At 43.2% G+C, this 20,770-nt stretch overlaps 1 protein-coding gene across 1 annotated transcript in view; it reads left to right on the top strand.

The window, feature by feature from the left end:
• Nucleotides 1–17,475: 17,475 nt before the first annotated feature.
• Nucleotides 17,476–20,770, top strand: part of skap2 (src kinase associated phosphoprotein 2) — a 240,483-nt gene continuing 237,188 nt past the window's right edge. Inside the window, exon 1 of the mRNA XM_055659744.1 lies at nucleotides 17,476–17,637. Coding sequence (XP_055515719.1) covers nucleotides 17,598–17,637 — 40 coding nt within the window. The 5' untranslated portion in view covers nucleotides 17,476–17,597. The remainder of the gene's footprint in view (nucleotides 17,638–20,770) is intronic.

Here is a 20,770-nt window from a genome sequence, read left to right as displayed (position 1 = left end):
TCTCTCTCTCTCTCCCTCTCTCTCCTCTCTCCTCTCTCTCTCTCTCTCTCTCTCTCTCTCTCTCCCTCTCTCTCCCTCTCTCTCTCTCTCTCTCTCTCTCTCTCTCTCTCTCTCTCTCTCTCTCTCTCTCTCCCTCCCTCTCCCTCTCTCTCTCTCTCTCTCTCTCTCTCTCTCCCTCTCTCTCTCTCTCTCCCTCTCTCTCCCTCTCTCGAACGGGGGAGATGGGGTAGGAGAGGGAGGAGAAGGGGGGTGGGTGCCCTTCCTCTCTGCCTCCCCTCTCTGCCCCCCCCTCTCCCTCTCTGCCCCCCTTCCTCTCTGCCTCCCCCTCCCTCTCTAGGGAGTGGTGAATATTGTGGACCTATGGGTGAGTGGTGGAGTATTGTGTTCGGGAAACCAGCACACCCCCCCCCCCCCCACCCAGTCTACCCCCCCCTCTCTACCCCACTCCCCTCCTACTCCTCCACCCTCTCTGCCTGCACAGTTGGGGGTTATGCATGAGTGGATAGGGCGGGGGATGGGGTAAAAGGAGCGAATTAATAATATTCATATAATTGTGTGCGTGTGCGTGTGCGTGTCTCTGCCTGTCTGTCTGTCTGTCTGTCGGGGTGTGTCTGTGTCTGTGTCTGTGTCTGTCTGAAGGCTGCCCCCCCCCCCCCCCCCCCCCTCAAGGGGACGGGACCCAACGGGTCGCCCTTAGTCTAGTAAATTTATATAAAAACAGGCTTGTCATTTGGTAAAAAGTTCTAGATGTTCTCTTTGCATCGCAATCCTAAAAAAATGTATCTGTTTATGTAATTTATACATCCTTCTAAACTGTAGAAAATAGAGGATTAACCCATCCTATCATCAAAAGGCAAATTTGCATAACCTGTTCTGATGAATTTTCACTGGACACTGTGAATGGATCCTTCCTTTGGAAATGGCAACAAGATTGCAAGAATCAGACAAATCTCTATATTAGCTAGAATAGGTAACTCACTGTAATTTAAAACTCACCGTAATATCATATTGACTCTAGCTATCCAGATTATTTATATAATTTAACATAAAGAGGAGGCATTCAGATAGACTATCTTTTTAATTTAGTTTAGCTTAGTTTAGTTTATTAACATTATGTGTACAGAAGTACAGTGAAAAACCTTTTGTTGCATGCTATCTGGTCAAAGAAAAACCTATACATGATTACAATCAAGCCATCCACAGTGTACAGATAAAGGATAAAAGGTATAAAGTCTAGTGCAAGATAAAATCCAATACAATCTGATTAAAGATAGTTCAGAGGTCTCCAATGTGATAGGATGGTAGGCCAGGACCGTACTCTACCCGATGAGTGGATGGTTCAGTTGCTTGATAATAATAATCTTTTGAAAGATCATCAGTTAGCAATAATAATCATGTTGGTATTCACCCCCGACATTTTGTTCCCTTTGTTCTTATTGACCGAATTACATTTAAAGTTATTCATGGAATCGGTTTCCATTCTTTTTTTCTTCAGGTTTCAAATCCTGGCTGTTCTCTAAATGGAAGTAATTCTCCTCATCTTACTTTCATAGTTTAGCTAATGACCTTGATCAGCAACAATGATCTATCACAATAATCAATAAACTTTGATTCTTTGCCAATCCATTAGAGGGAATAGTTCCTCTTCATTTCGAAGTTGTGAAAGGCTCAATGTGAATGCAAGTACCTTGATTTTTTTATTTTCAATATGTGACTAATACAACATTCCTTTAAAACTGGATACTCTCATATCTAGTAATTCAAGTATTCCAAGACCTTTTAATGCCTCCTTGAGTGCTGTTCCTGGAATTATCCACAACGCACCAACCAAGGGCATAACTGTAATAATTAATAATTCTGATGTGATCTATTTGCTTTTATATTCCCAATTCATAAATACCCATCCATTTAATTATTGTATTACAATACAGTACAATACAATATTTATTCCATGTCATTTGAACCTCAATGAGGCTCAAACAAAACTCTGTTTCTGCAGCCATACAAACAAAACAATTCCTACAAGACACACAAACAACTCAATTCACACAAACATCCATCACAGTGAATCTCCTCCTCACTGTGATGGAAGGCAAAGTCTTTTCTCTCTCCTGCACCATTTTTCTCCCGATGTTGAAGCCCCAGGCGGGAGATGGTAAGTCCCACGGCCATTTAAGGCCGTGCCGGGCGATGTACGGCCCCGCTCCAGCTCCAAATGTCACAAAGTTGGAGCCCCGGCGGGCGATGGAATGTCCCGCGGCCATTAAAGCCCCGCCGGGCGATGTATGGCCCCGCTCCTGGTCATTCCAACCCCGCGACATATGCTGGAGAAGTTGCGTTGTGGGAGCTCTGAAAAGCAGTCTCCCACCCGGACCAGCGAACTCACGATGTCACAGTCCACCGGAGCCTCCAAGCTGTTCCTGGAGCTATTGACTACAAACCTACGTTAAAATGTGCTTTATATACATTTAATTTGTGATAATAAGCAGGGCTCGAAATTAGCGGTTGCCCGGGTGCCAATGACCACCCAAAGTGCCGCCGGGCAACCTAAATGCCGAGTCATTTTGCCCGACTTGGCACTGCAGATACTGGTTTATACCGAAGATAGACACGGAAAACTGGAGTAACTCAGTGGGTCAGGAAGCATCTCTGGAGAAAAGAAACATGACGTTTCATGTTGGTGGCGGCGACGACATAGTAGTGCGGAGCAAAGATACAGGGTATGGGGTAATGAAGGGTCGGAGCGAATGACAGGCCCCACACAGCAGCGGCCAATGATCCCGTAGGATCTTTGGCATGGCAGCTCCTCCTCCTCCTGCCCGCCCTGACAGCGGTCGCTGCTTGCCACTCCGCTAACGGCGATACCGCTTTCAAAACAAACCCTCCCGCACGTCGAGGCCGGGAGGAGGGAGGGAGGGGGCCTTCTGCCATCTGAAGCAGCTGCACCTCTCAGCCCCACACCTTCTGTTGGCTGGAGGAGCAGAGGCGGTGGTGAGGACATCCCAACCGCCTCCCCCTTTTGCGGCGGCACTTGGCGGTGCACAGGGACGGCCAAGGCAGCAGAGCGATGATACCTTCCGTGTCCAATGAGCGCTGACCTTCCTTCCTCCCCACCTCCCCTCCCCCCCCTCCCCCTCTCTCTCTCTTTTGTAAGCCCCCCTTATCCTGGGACCCCTCCTCTCCACTGATCCCCATTCCCACCTCTATTCAGTTCTCACTGACATCCCCTGTGCTCCACTCCCCACCTACCCCCCCCCCACATCTATTCACCCTGCGCAGATCTCCCTATCCACCTCGCATTGATTCTCCTGCCACGCCCCCTCCCCATCCTTCCTACACTTGTCCCCCAATTCATCCTGCACTCACCCCCTTTCCCATCCATCCTGTACTGCCTCCCCCCATTCATCCTGTGCTGATCCCCTCATCCATCCTGTACTGATCCCCCCCGATCCATCCTGTACTGATTCCCTCATTTATCTTTTACTGATATCCCCCCATTCATCCTGCACTGATCCATACTGATCCACCCCATTCAACCCCAATGACATCCCCGTGCTCTCCCCTCACTATTTTACCTATTCCAACCAACACGCACTAATTCCCCTGCCTCAATCCATCCATCCCGTACCTTGCCTTCTCATCCCCCCCCCCCCGCCCCCCCCCACACCCCACAGGCCCCCCCCCCCCCCCCCCGCGCATCCATCCATCCCACACTGATTCACAGCCCCCTCCCCCAACCCTACTGTGCTGAAAATGTCATCAGAGCAAAAATTGACTATGTTTGATCATGGAATGCAATCAAATGTGTTTTAAATCCTAATGTTATTATTTGTTTTAATCCATAAACATGGATTCATTAAATTGTGAACACGTGAAATATTAAAACCGCAGTGTTCGATTGTCACTGCTACAGTTGACACGTTATTACAGAATTCATTTTAATGGCAAATCAATGCTCTTAATATGGAGTATCAGTACTGTTATTTAATGAGCAACATTCACAACGATACATTGGATTTATCCAGGTTTTACTTCTACAGTTGGTCATATACATCACAAATTTGGTCAGGAGATATTTTGGTTGAAATTTTAACGTTAATTCTGAAGTGGGAATGATGGAAACAGCGTTTATCAATAATTTTTTTTAAATCTTGTGCATACAAACTGGGCATCTTCATTGCTGTTCACAACACATACATTTAATCTGAATGTCCGGTAATGTGGTGTTTTGACACCTTTAAACATATTACCAAAATAACATTTGCTGCAGCTGTGTCCTTTGGCCATCTCTTGTCAGTTAGTGTAATGTTTAACCTGTCAGATGGGTATAGTCGGTTTTAACAACTATTATCATAAAATGCCTTTAGAAATTTCCTTGCAACCTGTATATTTTGTTGTGGATAAATTATGTGGGAAGTGAGAATGTTTCTGTACCAATAGCAATAACGACCCATGCTATGGCCATGTCATGATAATTTTTGGTCCTTCACAGAAAACATGCTTGCATCAATCTGTAGTGTGCATGGTTAAGCATATATGTTACTATGGTCCATGATTTATTGACACAGGTTGATCATACGCTGAATAATCCAAACACATTTTTGTTGGGAAGTGGAACGAAATAATAGAAATTGCATTCATTGCAACGTGTAAAAAGAGTTGAGATACTGCATTGTTACTTTGCTGCATGTCATTGTGGTATATATCATGTCTTGATTGGTGAATATGTTTAGTTTGTGACATTATTTGAAGCAGAAATAATATGTGAATGCTTTATTGAGCATAATTCCGACTGGTAACTACGCACTTCGTTCAAGTACATTATCGTACGCGTCATGCAAGCCGTCTTAAATTGACCACCTGTCATTTGGCAACCTAAAAAGCTGCCTAAGTTGCCCGGCTGGCAACAGGGAAAAAAAGTTAAGTGAGAGCCCTGATACGACTTTCAGAAAAGCTTCAACAAAATCTAAAGAAAGTTTAGCTGGCAAAAAAAAAAAAACGTATGGCTGTGCTGATCAAAGCAGTCAGTGGATTGTGTGCAGGGGTCGATCCTTATAATGCATTCTTGTACAGGCTTCATGCAGCTAATCAATCTGTACATGCTGCTCTGAAGGTTATGCCACTCTTGGGCATTGGGCATATTTCCTAATTAGGAAAAGGATATATGCAGACTGAAGAATAATGCAATAAATTAAAGTGCATTATTGACTAGCCCTTTAAGTACCTTTATGTCCTTTATGTGTTTTAATCTGAAAGACTTCAAATGATGTTGTATAAATAACTTTTAACCTTTTTGACCTTATATCAATTATTACCACTAATAATAGATGGACAGGGAACATTTTAATACTAACAGCATGCGGTTTAATGCGGAATTTAATGATGCATTACAGCTTATGTTTTAAATTGTAGAGTGGAATGTTTTTATTCTGAACTAGGGTTGAAGGGGTTTTTAAAGCTACAACATTTTGATAATGTGAAATCATTGTGTGATAAAGTTAAACAGGATGCAAAATACTTTTAAAGACAGGATTGTTACATTAAAGGCTTTTGATTACTATTTATCAGAAAAGGGACAAATCCATTAAATCATATTCTAATATTTACAAACCAGAATTATTTTGAATGTGAACCATCAAAGTAAACATCAAATATTACTTGGAAATGTTATAAATGATTCCACGTCAAGTAAAACTATGATCCAAATAATGGTGTATGCAGTTGAAGAAGCACTTCAGATGCCTTGCTTATGTTGTTCCTTTGTTTAATAAAGGGACTATAAATGAAGTAGAGAGAATCCAGGGAACAATCGACCAGTGAGCCTCACGTCAGTGGTAGGGAAACTGTAGGAGAGAATTCTTCAAGGTAGGATTTACTCCCATTTGGAAGGGAATGGGCTAACGACAGATAACCAGCATGGCATTACATGTGGCATGTCATGTCTCACTAACTTGATTGGGTTTTCTGTCGACAAAGGAGATTGATGAAGGTATGGAGGTCCATGTTGTAAATATTTTTGATAAGGTCCGACATAGATGATTGATCCAGAAGATTAAGATGTACAGGATTCACAATGACCTGTCGCATGGATTTGGAACTGGCTTAGTCATAGAAGACAGAAGGTGTGGTGAAAGGTAGATATTCTGGCTGGAGGTCTGTGACCAGTGGAGTTCCACAGGGATGTGCTGTTTGTGAAATATTTAAATGATCTAGACGTAAATGTAGATGGATTGGTGAGAATGTTTGCTGATGACACCAAACTTTGAGGAATGGCAGACAGCGAGGAAGACCGTGAGAATAAAGTTTAACTGAGTGAGAGAGTATAATGGCAAGACCCTTAAAAGCATTGTTGTGCAGGGGAATCTTGGTGTCCAAGTTCATAGCTCACTCAAGGTGGCAACACATAGAAAAGGTGGTAAAGAAGGCATATGGCAAGCTTGCCTTCATTACAATGAGCATTGTAAGGAAGTCATGATGAAGCTCAATTGGACTTTGTTTACGCTGCATTTGGAGTATTGCATGCAGTTATGGTTGCCTATTACATGAATTATGTGGAAGCTTTGCAGAGGGTGCTGTGGAGGTTTACTAGAATGCTGCCTGGACTACAGAATTTCAGCTACTGGGAGAGGTTGGATGGACTTGGATTGTTTCCTCTGGAACATTGGAGGTTAAGGGGAGACTTGATAGAAGTATATACAATTATTGGATGCATAGATAGGGTAGAAAGTCAAGACCTTTTTCCTTCATCCAGATGAGTTGTCCTCCAAATGCTTTTGTAGCGATTGTTCTCACACAACCCTTTACTGGCAATGTCATTGTGCTCACTTCAGTCTTAACTTTACCAGCTCACAGATGCTCACCTTGGACTACCACTCAACCCACAATCCTTGTATAGAACAAGGCTGTGGTAATGATGATATCAGAAGGCTTACAGCAGTTCAAGAAGGCAACTCACCATCACCTTCTCAAGATCAATTAGGGATGTGCAATTAATATTGGTCTTCCAAGTGACAGCCACATCCCATAAATAAAAAAAATAACAATGGGATGCCCAAAAAGTAGTCTGAAGAGGCAGCCAGCATTGTGTTTGCAATTTACTGCTATGTTTTACAGCAGTATCGTAGGTCTGTAAACCTTTCCAGTCTTGAAAATATATAACTATTTTTTGAAAGAGAGATTTAACCACACAAGCACTTTAGAAATTCATGAGGCAACAGTTTCTGTTTAACTTTTAAGATACAGTTATTAATATAGACATTTTCCTCGTCTAGTTTTCTGGTCCAAATGACTAAATCTTCAAAATTTAGTGGAGCAGATTTACCCTCATTTTTTTTGTCATTCAATAAAATTATGGCTGACCGCCAACTTTGCATTGCTGCATACGCCCAGCAAACTTTTATCCCTAGTTCATGGGCAATCTTTGCACCTCTGCATTAAAAAAATATTTAAACACATTGCCTCCATTGCCCATTGAGGAAAAGAGTGGCTGAGGGTACGACTTTCTGAGAAAAGATAAAAGTTGCCTCATCTTGTTTTGAAGAATTGACCCTTAGTTCTAGATTCTCCTGGAAGATGAAACATCCTCTCTAAATCAATCTATCAAAGTGCCTCGAGTAAAAACTTAATGCGATAGAAAAATAGTAAGGTCTCGGGACCAAACAATACCATTGCTAATGTTATATAACATGGCAGTAAATAACTGTAGTCAGAAATTCACAACTTCATTTCCCAAATATGTAAAGAGGAGGATATGCTTGGGAATATTAGAGACATCATAATAATGACCATTATCAAGAAAGGGGACAAATTCAATTAATGTAATTACAGTGGAATTGCCCTGCCATACACTACAAGGAAAGTCATCGATAGGATCCATCACACCCACCTTCTCCCAAAAGTCAAACAGCCACCCCCTGAATTATCATGAAGAATGCAATAATCTAAAGGCACAAGGAAAGTATCATGCACAATAATTTATCCCCAAGAAAAATGCAGAGAACAGACATGGCCTTCTGACTGCACAAAATCCTTTGATTGCCAGTTAAGTGGTCAATGAAGCTAGGATGTGAATCAACCAGTCCACAACAGACTAACTTCAGAACAGACTGGTGTGAAAACAACAATCTGCATTTCTTGCTGCAGTGTTCCACTTCATCTCAACTAGAACTCCCACATGGGTGGAGCTAATTTTCAGAACAAACATGACATTTTTCACCCACTATTACCTTCACCTGGGAACCAAGTTAACTGAAACCATGGAACTTTATAAGCAGATGATGCTTGTATTGGCCAGGCTCCAAGTTACTGTTGACACAGTCAAAGAGAGCACATGAGAGAATAGGCCTTCCACTCAATGCTTTTAAACAAAAACCGACCAACCTCCCCCGGCTGCATAACATACCTGTTTGATAATTAAGATCCACGAGACAACTCTGGAAAATGACAGCTGCTTCCTATATTCAGCAGCCACTCCTCAATGAGAGTAATGGGATTTGCAATATTCACCACCATATTTAATGAGCACATCCTTTGGTCATCTGAAGAATTTAAAGATCAAAACATCAAATTCAGCACAAAGCTCTGATCTACTGAGCTGCGGAAATCCATGCCATTCTGTATGCTTCCAAAATATGTGGTACTACAGCATTCATCTCAAAGCACTGCATAGCTACTACTAATTATATCTCTCCAAAATCCTTCGTCCACTTGCGGAAAAACAAAACTTATGTAATTGTCTCTGCCAAACCAACATCCCCAGCACCGATCCTAATTTCACTCCGTTGGCTTTGATGGGCGGGTCATGTCATTTTATGTCCAGCATCAGATTGAGAAGAGGCACTCTTTTCTGAGATACAATATGGCAAAAGAGTGCCAGGTGACTAAAGGAAAAGTTTCAAGAATGTTCAAAAAGACTTCCTAAAGATGTGCAACATTCCAGCCAGCTTGTGGGAATCCCTAGCATATAAGCACTCAGAATGAAGAAAATTATTCAGTGGCATTAAGAACCTAGAGTCCATTCATTATAAGAACACAGAACTGCAGTAGAATGAATGAACCCCCTCCCAAATGACCAACCTGCCTACCCTGTCATGCACTTCTTGTCCCAACTCATCAGCCATTTATAACCGAAAAGAAAAACTGCTGTGGGAGCTAGTCATTCTCTTTGCCAAAGGACTATCTAAAATAAACTAATTGTGAGGCAATTATCTGAACATTTTACCAATATATCTTAAACATGATAATGGAAAAGTCAAAGATTTGATGAGGTAAACAAAAAACAATATTTTTCTGCTTCAAAGATGGATATAGCTCTAAATCTTTTAATTCATAAAATAATTATTTATCCTCCATTCTGAATTTCCCTACAGAAAGCTGTTGTGAGTTGTCTTTTTAAACTGTTGCAGTTTGAGTCACCATTGATTAATTTTCATTACTGATAATTATTTTGGTTTTCTTGTAAAATGTATTCACCTGTAGATGTTCCAGGCTTGTCTATGGCACTTCTTCATCATTAAATAAACTCTTCCAACTCGTATGAAACCTTGCATCAAGAGAAACATGTTTTTCTTAGCAGAAGCAACCTAAATACAATCAATAAAAATATGATCAATTAAATCAATTAATCTTGAAATTACACCCGAACCAAAATATTATGACAAGGTGCTAAAAGATAGTGTTGACCTTGGATGCTAAATGTCAGTAAGATCATTCCATTTCATGCACCATAAAATACGTTAGGTGGTGGGAAATCTCTACTAGTGCTTGATGTGAAGTTATAGGGAAAGTTTGCAGCGAATGTGGTGAGAACGGGGCAGAGCGTGATCTTTCATGAGGAATTGTTGGTTTGAGGGGGAGGGAGAATGGTTGGTGGTTTAGAAGTCATGGCCTCAGGGTTAGGATCATTGGGGGATTGACACCATCAGGAAATTAGAGAATTTGGTCCTTGGTCTCAACAAAGTTCAAGGGAGGGAGTCAGAAGCTAGATGGTTTGGTGCCATAGCATGATGGATGGGCACAGAGGTTCAAAAGAATCAGTATAGACTTCCCATTACAGAGGTCACAATCCACCATAATAATGCTTAAATATCATTGTACCAGAAGTGCCCAGCAATGGCTTTACCTGGGGCAACTCATTAAAGTTCAATAAAGTTTAACTATGCAGCATTGTGATGTTGTATCAGTTGCACCACTGATGACCCCTGCCAGAAAATGCCTATCCAAATTGTGTACTAAGAGAATTGATTTTCCTTGGGAAAGAAACGTAGAAATTCAAAGGCAAAATGGTATGCGTCAAAACTGTAAGATGTATTAAATCTAAAATTGCTGGAATGCACTTCATATACATTCCCTTCATAGTTCACAGATCAGGCCACTTCTACAACAATAATTTCATTCTGATTCAAGTGTTGATTGTTGATTTCCTTTAATTCCAGATTTTTATTTCTCTTTTACTAGTTAGCCTATGTTTTATTTGATCTTCTTTGATCTTCTCCAAAATTATTGTTGTTTTCACATTCTATTTCCTTGCAGTTATCATAGGCTTGAATTTGAACAAAGCCACGTAACATTTGCAAATAAATGTAAGTGGTGCAACTGACTATGTAGATCTGTATTCATATAGACTCTGCGATGTATGTACAGATATAAACAGATACGTATCAAAGCTGCCAAATGTTGCAAAGCATTTCTACACAAAGCAGCACAGTTTGCTATACAATACACTACCGGTAATTCCCATTTATAATTGTTTTCTAAATTGCATTTGCAATCTTTTCCCAGTGGATGTCTTCCTATATTTTAAATGTGTTCACGCCTCATTGTATTTGGCACAATTCCTAATGATTTAAACTAGAACAGCACCACATGTTCTGCTTGGATAGCCTACAACTTAGTGGTATTGCCATTGAATTCCTGTTTTCAGGTAACCCACTTCCCATTTTCCTTCTCCTATCTGGTTGCACCTATCATGTACAAGCCTGCCTTTACCCTTCTCCCTACCTTCCCACACCTAGATCCATCTATCTACGTTTTTCTCCTCTTTTCTTTTCTACCACCCTGACTTAACATTATCTTCTTTCCTGGCTGTTCCATCTGCCCAGAATGCCCACCTCATACAGTTCAACCTATCAACTTCCAACCTCTCTTGTTCCTTCCTTTTACTTCTATTTACTGGTTATCTTATCTCTGCACTCTCAGTACTGATGCAGGGTCTCGACTCAAAATGTCTGTCACCCTTTGCCTCCACAGATGCTGCTTGACCTGCTGAGTTCTTCCAACAATTTATATTTTAGAAGTGCATACTCTGAAATTTTAGCTCAATCTCTTGTTTTGGTGAGGAAAGGCGTATTGGACTAATGTTTTCCTTTTTGTCATTTAATACAAAAAGTGAAGAATTATGGCAATAGAAAAGTTGATCTCTCGAAAACTAAGAGTTTTGTCATTTTGTTCCCTTGCAGTTAATATAAAGCATGAATTTAAACAAAGGCCCTGGTGCACAAATACTTAGAACAAATACATATCATGTGGAACTCTGCCCATTTTAAAAATACATTTCACTGGTGCAACTGATAATGTAGATTTGTGTTTATATAGACTCTTGTGATGCTTGTATAAACACAGATATATATCAAAGTTGGCAAATGCTGCAAAACTTTTCCACACAAAGCAGTTCTGTTTGCTATACAGAACATTAGCTCCCAGTTATATTTTATTTCTAAGTTGCATGTTAGCCACAAATAGCCATGCTTTCTAGATTATGTCTTCTTATATTTTAAATGTGTTCACGCCGCATTGTATTTGACTGAATTCCTAGAAGTATCTACTCTGAGAACTCAATTCAACCCCTTTCTTTGTCGAGGAAAGGTATCCTGCACCAACAGTTTCCTTTTAGTCATTTGAAAAAAAAAGTGAGCAATAATGGCAATAGAAAAATAATGTGATGTTACTCAGCTGACAATTGATCATGTAACTGATGACAGAACCAATTTAAAAGCTAATCAAAGATGGGTATAACAAACCATTTAGAAGGTAGCTTAATCACAGACCAGGAAGGTCCTGGACTTAATTCTCTGTCATATTCTGAGATATTGATGGTATCAGCTGTGGTATAGATATTACAAATTATGTTTCTTGACTTGAACGTGGGAATAAATTATAAACAAAGTCCCTTTTCCAAGCTTGAGAAAAATCAAAAAAATATTTGCTGATCTGGAAATTTGAAATAAAAACAGAAAATACAGGAAACACTAACAGATCGGGCACATCAGTGAAAATTGGAATAGAATTCCAGGTCCACATGAAATGTTAATTCTGTTTTTCTTTCCACACATGCTACCTTGCCTGCTCAATGTTCCCAGCATTTTCTGTTTTTAGCCATGCTTGATTTTAGATCTCTAGTTCTAAATATTTCCCCATATATCAAATCTATCATTAATGCCAAATGATCTCTGATTACTTGTAATTAATTTTGCTTTCTCAGTAATATGCTTAATTCCATACTCAAAACCAAAATTTTCATCTACGCTCAGTACTGATGTCCAGTACTACTCACAGATGTAATATTGAGCTTTGATAGTCATGTGTGAGAAGGAGGAAGCAAGAAAATTAACGAGCAAAGATATAACACTTTTCTTGCTTCCTCCTTCTCACACATGACTATCAAAACCCAATATTACATCTGTGAGTAGTACTGGACATCCGTACTGAGCGTAGATGAAAATTTTGGTTTTGAGTATGGAATTAAGCAAATTACTGAGAAAGCAAAATTAATTACAAGTAATCGGATATCATTTGGCATTAATACTAGATTCAATATATGGGGAAATATTTAGAACTAGAGATCTAATTTCAAATTCCTACTGATTTTTACACCATGTGATAGAAAATTGACATTGTGGGGTCAAGCACATTTAAAGCCAATTTCTGGACTGTTTTGCAATACTTCAGAAATTCAGTTGATTATTTCCTATCCTGCAATTCTCTCTGTTACTGATGCAATTTCCACATCAGGTGCACATTAAATTATATCAATCTTCTTGTTGGAAGGTGACTGAGGAACTTAAGTCGACATGTCTGGAAGTGCCATTGTTGGCAAGTTCCAATGCAACCAGGTTTTACTAGTACAGTGCATTCAGAAAGTATTCAGACCCCTTCACTTTTTTCCACATTTTGTTACGTTACTGCCTTAACTTAAAATGGATTAAAAACATTTTTTTTAAATCAACAATCCACACACAATACCTCATAATTAAAAAAGGGAAAATGAGTGTTTAGAAATCTTTGCAAAGTAATTAAAAAGAAATAACTGAAATATCACATTTACATAAGTATTCAGACCCTTTGCTATGACACTCAAAATTGGGTGCACCCTATTTCCATTGATTATCCTTGAAATGTTTCTACAACCTGATTGGAGTCCACCAGTGGTAAATTCAATTGATTGTACATGATTTGGAAAGGCACACACCTGTCTATATAGGGTCCTGCAGTTGACAGTGCATGTCAGTGCAAAAACCAAACCCTGAAGACAAAGGAATTGTTGGTAGACCTCCGAGACAGGATTGTGTCGAGACACAGATCTGGGGAAGGGTATAAAACAATTTCTGCAGCATTGCAGGTCCCGAAGAGCACAGTGGTCTCCGTCATTCTTAAATGGAAGAACTTTGAAACCACCAGGACTCTTCGTAGAGCTGGCTGCGCGGCCAAGCTGAGCAATCGGGGGAGAAGGGCGTTGGTGAGGGAAGTGGCCAAGAATCCGATGGTCACTCTGACAGAGCTCCAGAGTTCCTCTATGGAGATGGGAGAAATGTCCAGAAGGACAACTATATCTGCAGCACTCTACCAATCAGGCCTTTATGGTAGAGTGGCCAGATAGAAGCCACTCCTCAGTAAAAGGCACATGACAGCCGGCTTGGAGTTTGCCAAAAGGCACATAAACAAGAATCTCTGGTCTGATGAAACCAAGATTGAACTCTTTGGCCTGAATGCCAAGTGTCTCGTCTGGAGGAAACCAGGCACCGCTCATCACCTGGCCAAAACCATACCTACGGTGAAGCATGGTGGTGGCAGCATCATGCTGTGGGGATGCTTTTCAGTGGCAGGTACTGGGAGACTAGTCAGGATCGAAGGATGATGAAAGGAGCAAAGTACAGAGAGATCCTTGATGAAAACCTGCTCCAGAGCATTCAGGACCTCAGACTAGGGCAGAGGTTCACCTTCGAACAGGACAACGACCCTAAGCACACAGCCAAGACAACACAGGAATGGCTTTGTGACTAGTCTGTGAATATCCTTGAGTGGCCCAGCCAGAGGATGGACTTGAACTCGATCAAATATCTCTGGAGGGACTTAAAAATAGTTGAGCATCGACGCTCCCCATCCAACCTGACAGAGAAGAATGGGAGAAATTACCCAAATACAGGTGAGTATATTCAGGGCATGCAACCTCACAAATGCATGTTCCATTGTTTATTTTCTCTAATCTGCTGTGGTACTGATTCATCCTCACACCAATTTCATTATCCCAACCTTCCATTTGGTTTTAGCCTCAATCACTGGTCCACACTCCTTGACTGCTATCCTACTCCCACTCCACACGTTCTATCCACGATCGTGTTGCCAAAACCCCAGACGGCCTTCAATCTCCAACCTATTTTGCATCAACCTCCAGTCAGCTGTACCAACCCATCATCCACCCAGATTTCAATTGGACTCTTCATATTCTCACAACACACTTCCCCGATTGGCACTTTGATCTCCACACCCTCCTCTTAGGCGAGAACTGGAAATTCCACAACAGGTAAACTCATTTGGGCTATCCATCTACAATTCATATTTTATATTGATTTCCTTACAACATAGGTAGTTGTTCAACCCACCAAGACTATTCTGGCTCAGAGTGATCCCATTGCCCTATTAATGTTCCACTTCTCCCCATATCAATACTGCCACACATATACACTAGGAGTCATTTTTATTGGTTAGTTAACTCTCTGCTTGTTGGCCCAGTTTTCCTCTTTCCACTAGCAAGATATGATTTACTAGGCATTTCCGACAGCTCTGCATTTTCCAGTTTTTATGTTCCATGGTGTCTCTCTCTACATTACCTTCACAAACCTATCTACTAGATTACTTCATCTATAATTTCCCGTGGCAACCTTGGTCTCGCCCTATCACAGGTATTCTCTCTGGCCAATCCTTCCTTCATGCAACATAAACCTAATTGGTTTTCTCTCTTTCCAAGTTCTGACAAAGGGTCTTTGAGAAACGTGCTTTCCCTTCCCATAGATACTGCCTGGTGTTGCCACCAATCTCCATTTTATTTCAGATTTTCTGCATCTGCACCTTTCTTGATGTTTAATCTTTTTGCACTACTACAGCAATGAAGGTGAGTTCAATGGTACGGTAAACAATTTCCTCCCTTCTAACTAGTTCTTATTCATAACCCAAAGTATTTTGAATGTGAAACTTGCTGTTACATCCAGTCTTGAGACAATAGCGTTGACCCATAGATTATTATTGGGCAGTGGGGGTGGGAGAAAGGCATTATGATGATAATATTAATTAGAATAAGGTAGAAAGATGTCCATCTAAACAATGAAGTAGGAGTAAATTGTACACTTGCAGTATAAATTTGGATTAGTGATCTTTATTTTATTTCGCAACTCTGTGTTTAAGGAATATATTCTGTGAAATTGAACAAGGGCTTCTTATATAGCCTAACTAAAAATGTTATACGGTTTTAAATTGTCGACACAGACTGTCAATTGCTAAGAGGATATTAAGAAGCTGTTAACCCAAACTATGTTCCTACGTCAATGCCAACTCAGGGATGAGACACCAAGCAGCACCCGCCATCCTGCAGCTCCCTGTCTAATGGCTGTTACCTTCCCCTCAGTTAATAATAACCATTCTACATTTCCTTGACTATCCTCTGCTTTGATCTGTCATTTCCACACCTTCCAGATCTCGTCTCCCTCTCCCCTAATTCTGTCTGCTGGATCTCCACCCGAATTATTAGTCATTCCTACTCTTCAGAGATGCTGCCTGTTCCGCTGAGTTACTCCAGCATTTTGTGTCTATCTTCGGTGTAAACCAGCATCTGTAGTTTCTTCCTATGAGCAGAGCAGCCCAGAGCAGCCTACCATGCGGAACCTTGTCAAATGCCTTGCTGAAGATAGACAGAGGGGAGTCTCGGCTCGAAGCGTCACTCATTCCTTCTCTGCAGAGATGCTGCCTGTCCCGCTGAGTTACTCCGGCATTTTGTGCCTCTGACCCGGACCGAAGGCGATGGAGGGAGGGAGGGAGGGCAAAGATTCTAGCTCTATAATCTTTGATGGAGGGAGGGAGGGAAGGCAAGGATCATAGCTCTATAATCTTTGATGGAGGGAGGGAGGGAGGGCAAGGATCCTGGCTCTATAATCTTTGAGGGAGGGAGGGAGGGCAAAGATCCTAGCTCTATAATCTTTGATGGAGGGAGGGAGGGAAGGCAAGGATCCTAGCTCTATAATCTTTGATGGAGGGAGGGAGTGAGGGCAAGGATCCTAGCTCTATAATCTTTGATGGAGGGAGGGCTTGATGGATAATCTTTGATGGAGGGAGGGCAAGGATCCTGGCTCTATAATCTTTGATGGAGGGAGTGAGGGAGGGCAAGGATCCTGGCTCTATAATCTTTGATGGAGGGAGGGAGGGAGGGCAAGGATCCTGGCTCTACAATCTTTGATGGAGGGAGGGCAAAGGCTCTACAATCTTTGATTGATGGAGGGAGGGCAAGGATCCTGGCTCTACAATCTTTGATGGAGGGAGGGAGGGAGGGCAAAGATTCTAGCTCTATAATCTTTGATGGAGGGAGGGAGGGAAGGCAAGGGTCCTAGCTCTATAATCTTTGATGGAGGGAGGGAGGGAAGGCAAGGATCATAGCTCTATAATCTTTGATGGAGGGAGTGAGGGAGGGCAGATCCTGGCTCTATAATCTTTGATGGAGGGAGGGAGTGAGGGAGGGCAAGGATCCTAGCTCTATAATCGTTGATGGAGGGAGGGCAAGGATCCTGGCTCTATAATCGTTGATGGAGGGAGGGAGGGAGGGCAAGGATCCTAGCTCTATAATCGTTGATGGAGGGAGGGCAGGGATCCTGGCTCTAAATCGTTGATGGAGGGAGGGCAAGGATCCTAGCTCTACAATGATGGAGGGAGGGAGGGAGGGAGGACAAGGATCCTAGCTCTACAATGATGGAGGGAGGGAGGGAGGGAGGGCAAGGGTCCTGGCTCTACAATCTTTGATGGAGGGAGGGAAGGAGGACAAGGATCCTGGCTCTACAATCTTTGATGGAGGGAGGGCAAGGGTCCTGGCTCTATAATCGTTGATGGAGGGAGGGAGGGCGGCGACCACTTCGGGTCTAATCAGGCACGTTGACAGTGACGTCGGCGACGTGTGTCCACGCTCCCGGCCGGCCGGCGGTGCGTGCGCGGTCGCGTGCGCTGTCGGCAGCCGTTGGTTGGGAGCGGCACTTACTTCCGCGTGGAGCGAGCGCGCGGGCGAGCGAGCACTGTCCGGTGACACCGAAGGGAAGGGAAGGAAAGGGAAGGGAAGGCGGGCGAAGATGCAGCAAATCCCCGAGGACATAAAGAGCCTGATTACAGGTAAAACATACAACCTCGCAACCTGACCGCGATCAGTTCTGTGCATGTCCCCTCTAGCTTTCAGTCGATTCGATAGTTTCTTCTATAGGTAAACACAAGTTCACTAGAACTCGCTTGTATTGGTCAGGGTTGGGGAAAGTGAGAAGAGGAAGTTGCAGCGATGTTTGGAGAAGTTAATATCGCAGAGGGTCCCCTCTTGCAATAGCTTAACCCCAGTGTAGACTTGGATCTTGTCCCCCCGGCAATACGGATTTTTCATTCGTTGCCACGAATAGACAGGTGGCAAATGTTTAGCGAGGATTATTCAGCGGAGTCGGGGTTGCTTAGCGGTGCTGATCTCTGCACACCCCATCACCTGTACCGCTCGGGTGCTCAACCTACTGTGTGCGTTTTACCAGCTGAAGCCCACTCACTGTTCCTAACCCAGCTCAACTGTGACATGTTTGATTATTTTTATTGTATATAAATTCCTCAAACACACGTCAAATAAACAAGATGTATACGATCTTAAAAGTTCTTCAATTTTCTTGAAACTTGTGGAATGTAATAATTAACTCTGGAAGCAAATAAAACTGCAGACGTTGAAATCTAAAATAAAATCAGTTCTGCAACCCTTCCTCGGAACTGTTTGTTCTTTCCAATATGCAGCTTAACTGATTGAGTTCTTCCACCATTTTCTGTTTTTAGTCGTCAAGTAAAGTTTATTTGTCACATACGCATACGAGATGTGCAGTGAAATGAAAAGTGGCAATGCTTGTGGATTGTGCAAAAAAAAAAAACCCCTACAGAACAGAATAGAACAGAATCAGTAATTACATATTTGTGAGAAAAAAACAGCAATTTTATAAAGACACCACACAACAGTAAATTGACATAGTAAGTTAGTCCCTGGTGAGATAAGAGTTTACAGTCCTAATGGCCTCTGGGAAGAAACTCCTTCTCATCCTCTCTGTTTTCACAGCATGACAGCGGAGGCGTTTGCCTGACCGTTGCAGCTGGAATAGTCTTGCTGGGGTGGAAGGCGTCCCCCATAATGTTGCTGACTCTGGAACTGCACCTTCTGATGTATAGTTCTTACAGGGGGGCGAGTGTAGTTCCCATAGTGCGTTTGGCCGAGCACACTACTCTCTGCAGAGCTCTCCTGTCTTGGGCAGAGCAGTTCCCAAACCAGATTGTGATGTTTCCGGACAAGATGCTTTCTACAGCCACTGAGTAGAAGCACTGGAGGATCCTCAGAGAGACTCCGAATTTTCTCAGCTGCCTGAGGTGGTAAAGGCGCTGCTTTGCCTTACTCACCAGTGCAGCAGCGGGCGATGTCCATGTCAGATCCTCTGAGATTTGGACTCCCAGGTATTTAAAGCAGTTCACCCTATCCACAGTATCTCCATTTATCTTCAGTGGTGTGTACGTCCTCGGATGTTGTGCCCTCCTAAAGACCACGATCAGCTCCTTAGTTTTTTTGACATTCAAGAGGAGGCTGTTGTACTGACGTCTGAGTGCCAGATCGGCCACCTCCTCCCAGTAGGCCTTCTCATCGTTATCGGAGATCAGGCCCACCACCACAGTGTCATCAGCAAACTTGATTATAGAGTTGGAGCCGAACCTAGTAACACAGTCATGTGTGTACAGGGAGTACAATAGGGGGCTGAGGACGCTACCCTGGGGGGATCCTGTGTTCAGGGTGAGGTTCTTCGATGTATTTCCTCCCATCTTGACTACCTGGGGCCTGGCGGTGAGAAAGTCCAGGACCCAGGCACACAGGGGGGTGTTGTGCCCCAATTCCAGCAACTTCTCAGCAAGTCTGGTGAGGACTATCGTGTTGAAGACTGAACTGAAGTCAATGAACAGCATCCTCACGTAGCCCCCCCCTTCTGGCTGTCAAGGTGAGAGAGAGCAGTGTGCAGAACCTGGGAGACCGTATCGTCCGTGGATCTGTTCAGACGGTATGCGAACTGTAGCGGGTCCATGTTGCGAGGGAGGAAGGCGTAGGACCTCCCTCCAGCCTTGCTGGCCAGCCACGCGCGGGAGAGGTTGTGGTGAGCGTTGTTAAGACTTAAGTACTCGCATGCCCGGGGTGATGTTCGTGCCCATCTCAAATCGTCATGCGTAGAAAGAGTTCAGGTCATCAGCTAGCGAGATGCCGGCACTTCCAGCTAGCGAGATGCCGGCACTTCCGATTGAGGGGGAGCTGCTCCGGTAGTTAGTTATGGTCCGTAGCCCCTGCCAAAGGCGTCTGGTGTCCTGCTGCTCCATCTATTACTCCATCTTGTCCCTGTACCTCCTTTTTGTATCCTTCACTGCCCTTCGCAGTCGGTAGGACTCTACCTTGTAGAGGTCCATATTCCCGGATGCCAGGCCAGAGTTGTAAGCAACAGTGCGGGCATTCAAGGCAACGCCAATAGACCTGTCCACCCAGGGTTTTTGATTAGGAAAGGTGCTATCCCTTACCGTGGGGACGATGTTATCAGCTATTGTTGCAATGAAGTCCGTGACCGCTTCCTCGAACTCACTGATGTCACTGGAACTTGCATGGAACATATTCCAGTTGACATCTGTCAGTGCATCTTGCAGCATAGCCTCTGACTGGTCGGACCACCGCTTTACGCCCCTCATCACGGCTGCTTCCCGTACTATCCTTTGTTTATACTCCGGTGGCAGGAAAATGGCAGCGTGGTCAGATTTTCCAAAAGGAGGGAGTAAAACGGCCTTGTAGCCCTTCTGGAACGGCGTATAGCAGTGGTCCAAGGTTCTTTCCCCCCTGGTGGCACACGTGATACAAATACATCGATAGATGCTCCTGAACACATCATCAGTGATGTAACCTGGGGTCATTGGGTGTTTCGGGTCTTTCAACATCAGACACCCTCACCCAGGCGACCCAGCCGTGATCAGACCACGACGTGTTCAGGTGGCATTCGCTCCTCCCCATGGACCTCCTCTCCTGATCCAGAGCCATCTCGAGGCCTTCTCCGCTGCATCTGTGATGTTCTTGATGGCCTTTCTCCTCGCCACTCCATTTATGCCCAGTGCACTCGAGGCTTTGTAAAGCGATTGCCCTGCAAAACCTCTGCAGCCAACCTCGATGGGCATACACCTTGCATTCCAGCCCTGCTTGCGGCAGTCTATGACCAGC

The sequence above is a fragment of the Leucoraja erinacea genome, chromosome 2 (genome assembly GCF_028641065.1).
Source record: "Leucoraja erinacea ecotype New England chromosome 2, Leri_hhj_1, whole genome shotgun sequence".
Lineage (NCBI taxonomy): Eukaryota > Metazoa > Chordata > Chondrichthyes > Rajiformes > Rajidae > Leucoraja > Leucoraja erinaceus.
Note: the sequence above shows the minus strand (reverse complement) of the source record. Positions and strands in the feature narration are given on the sequence as shown.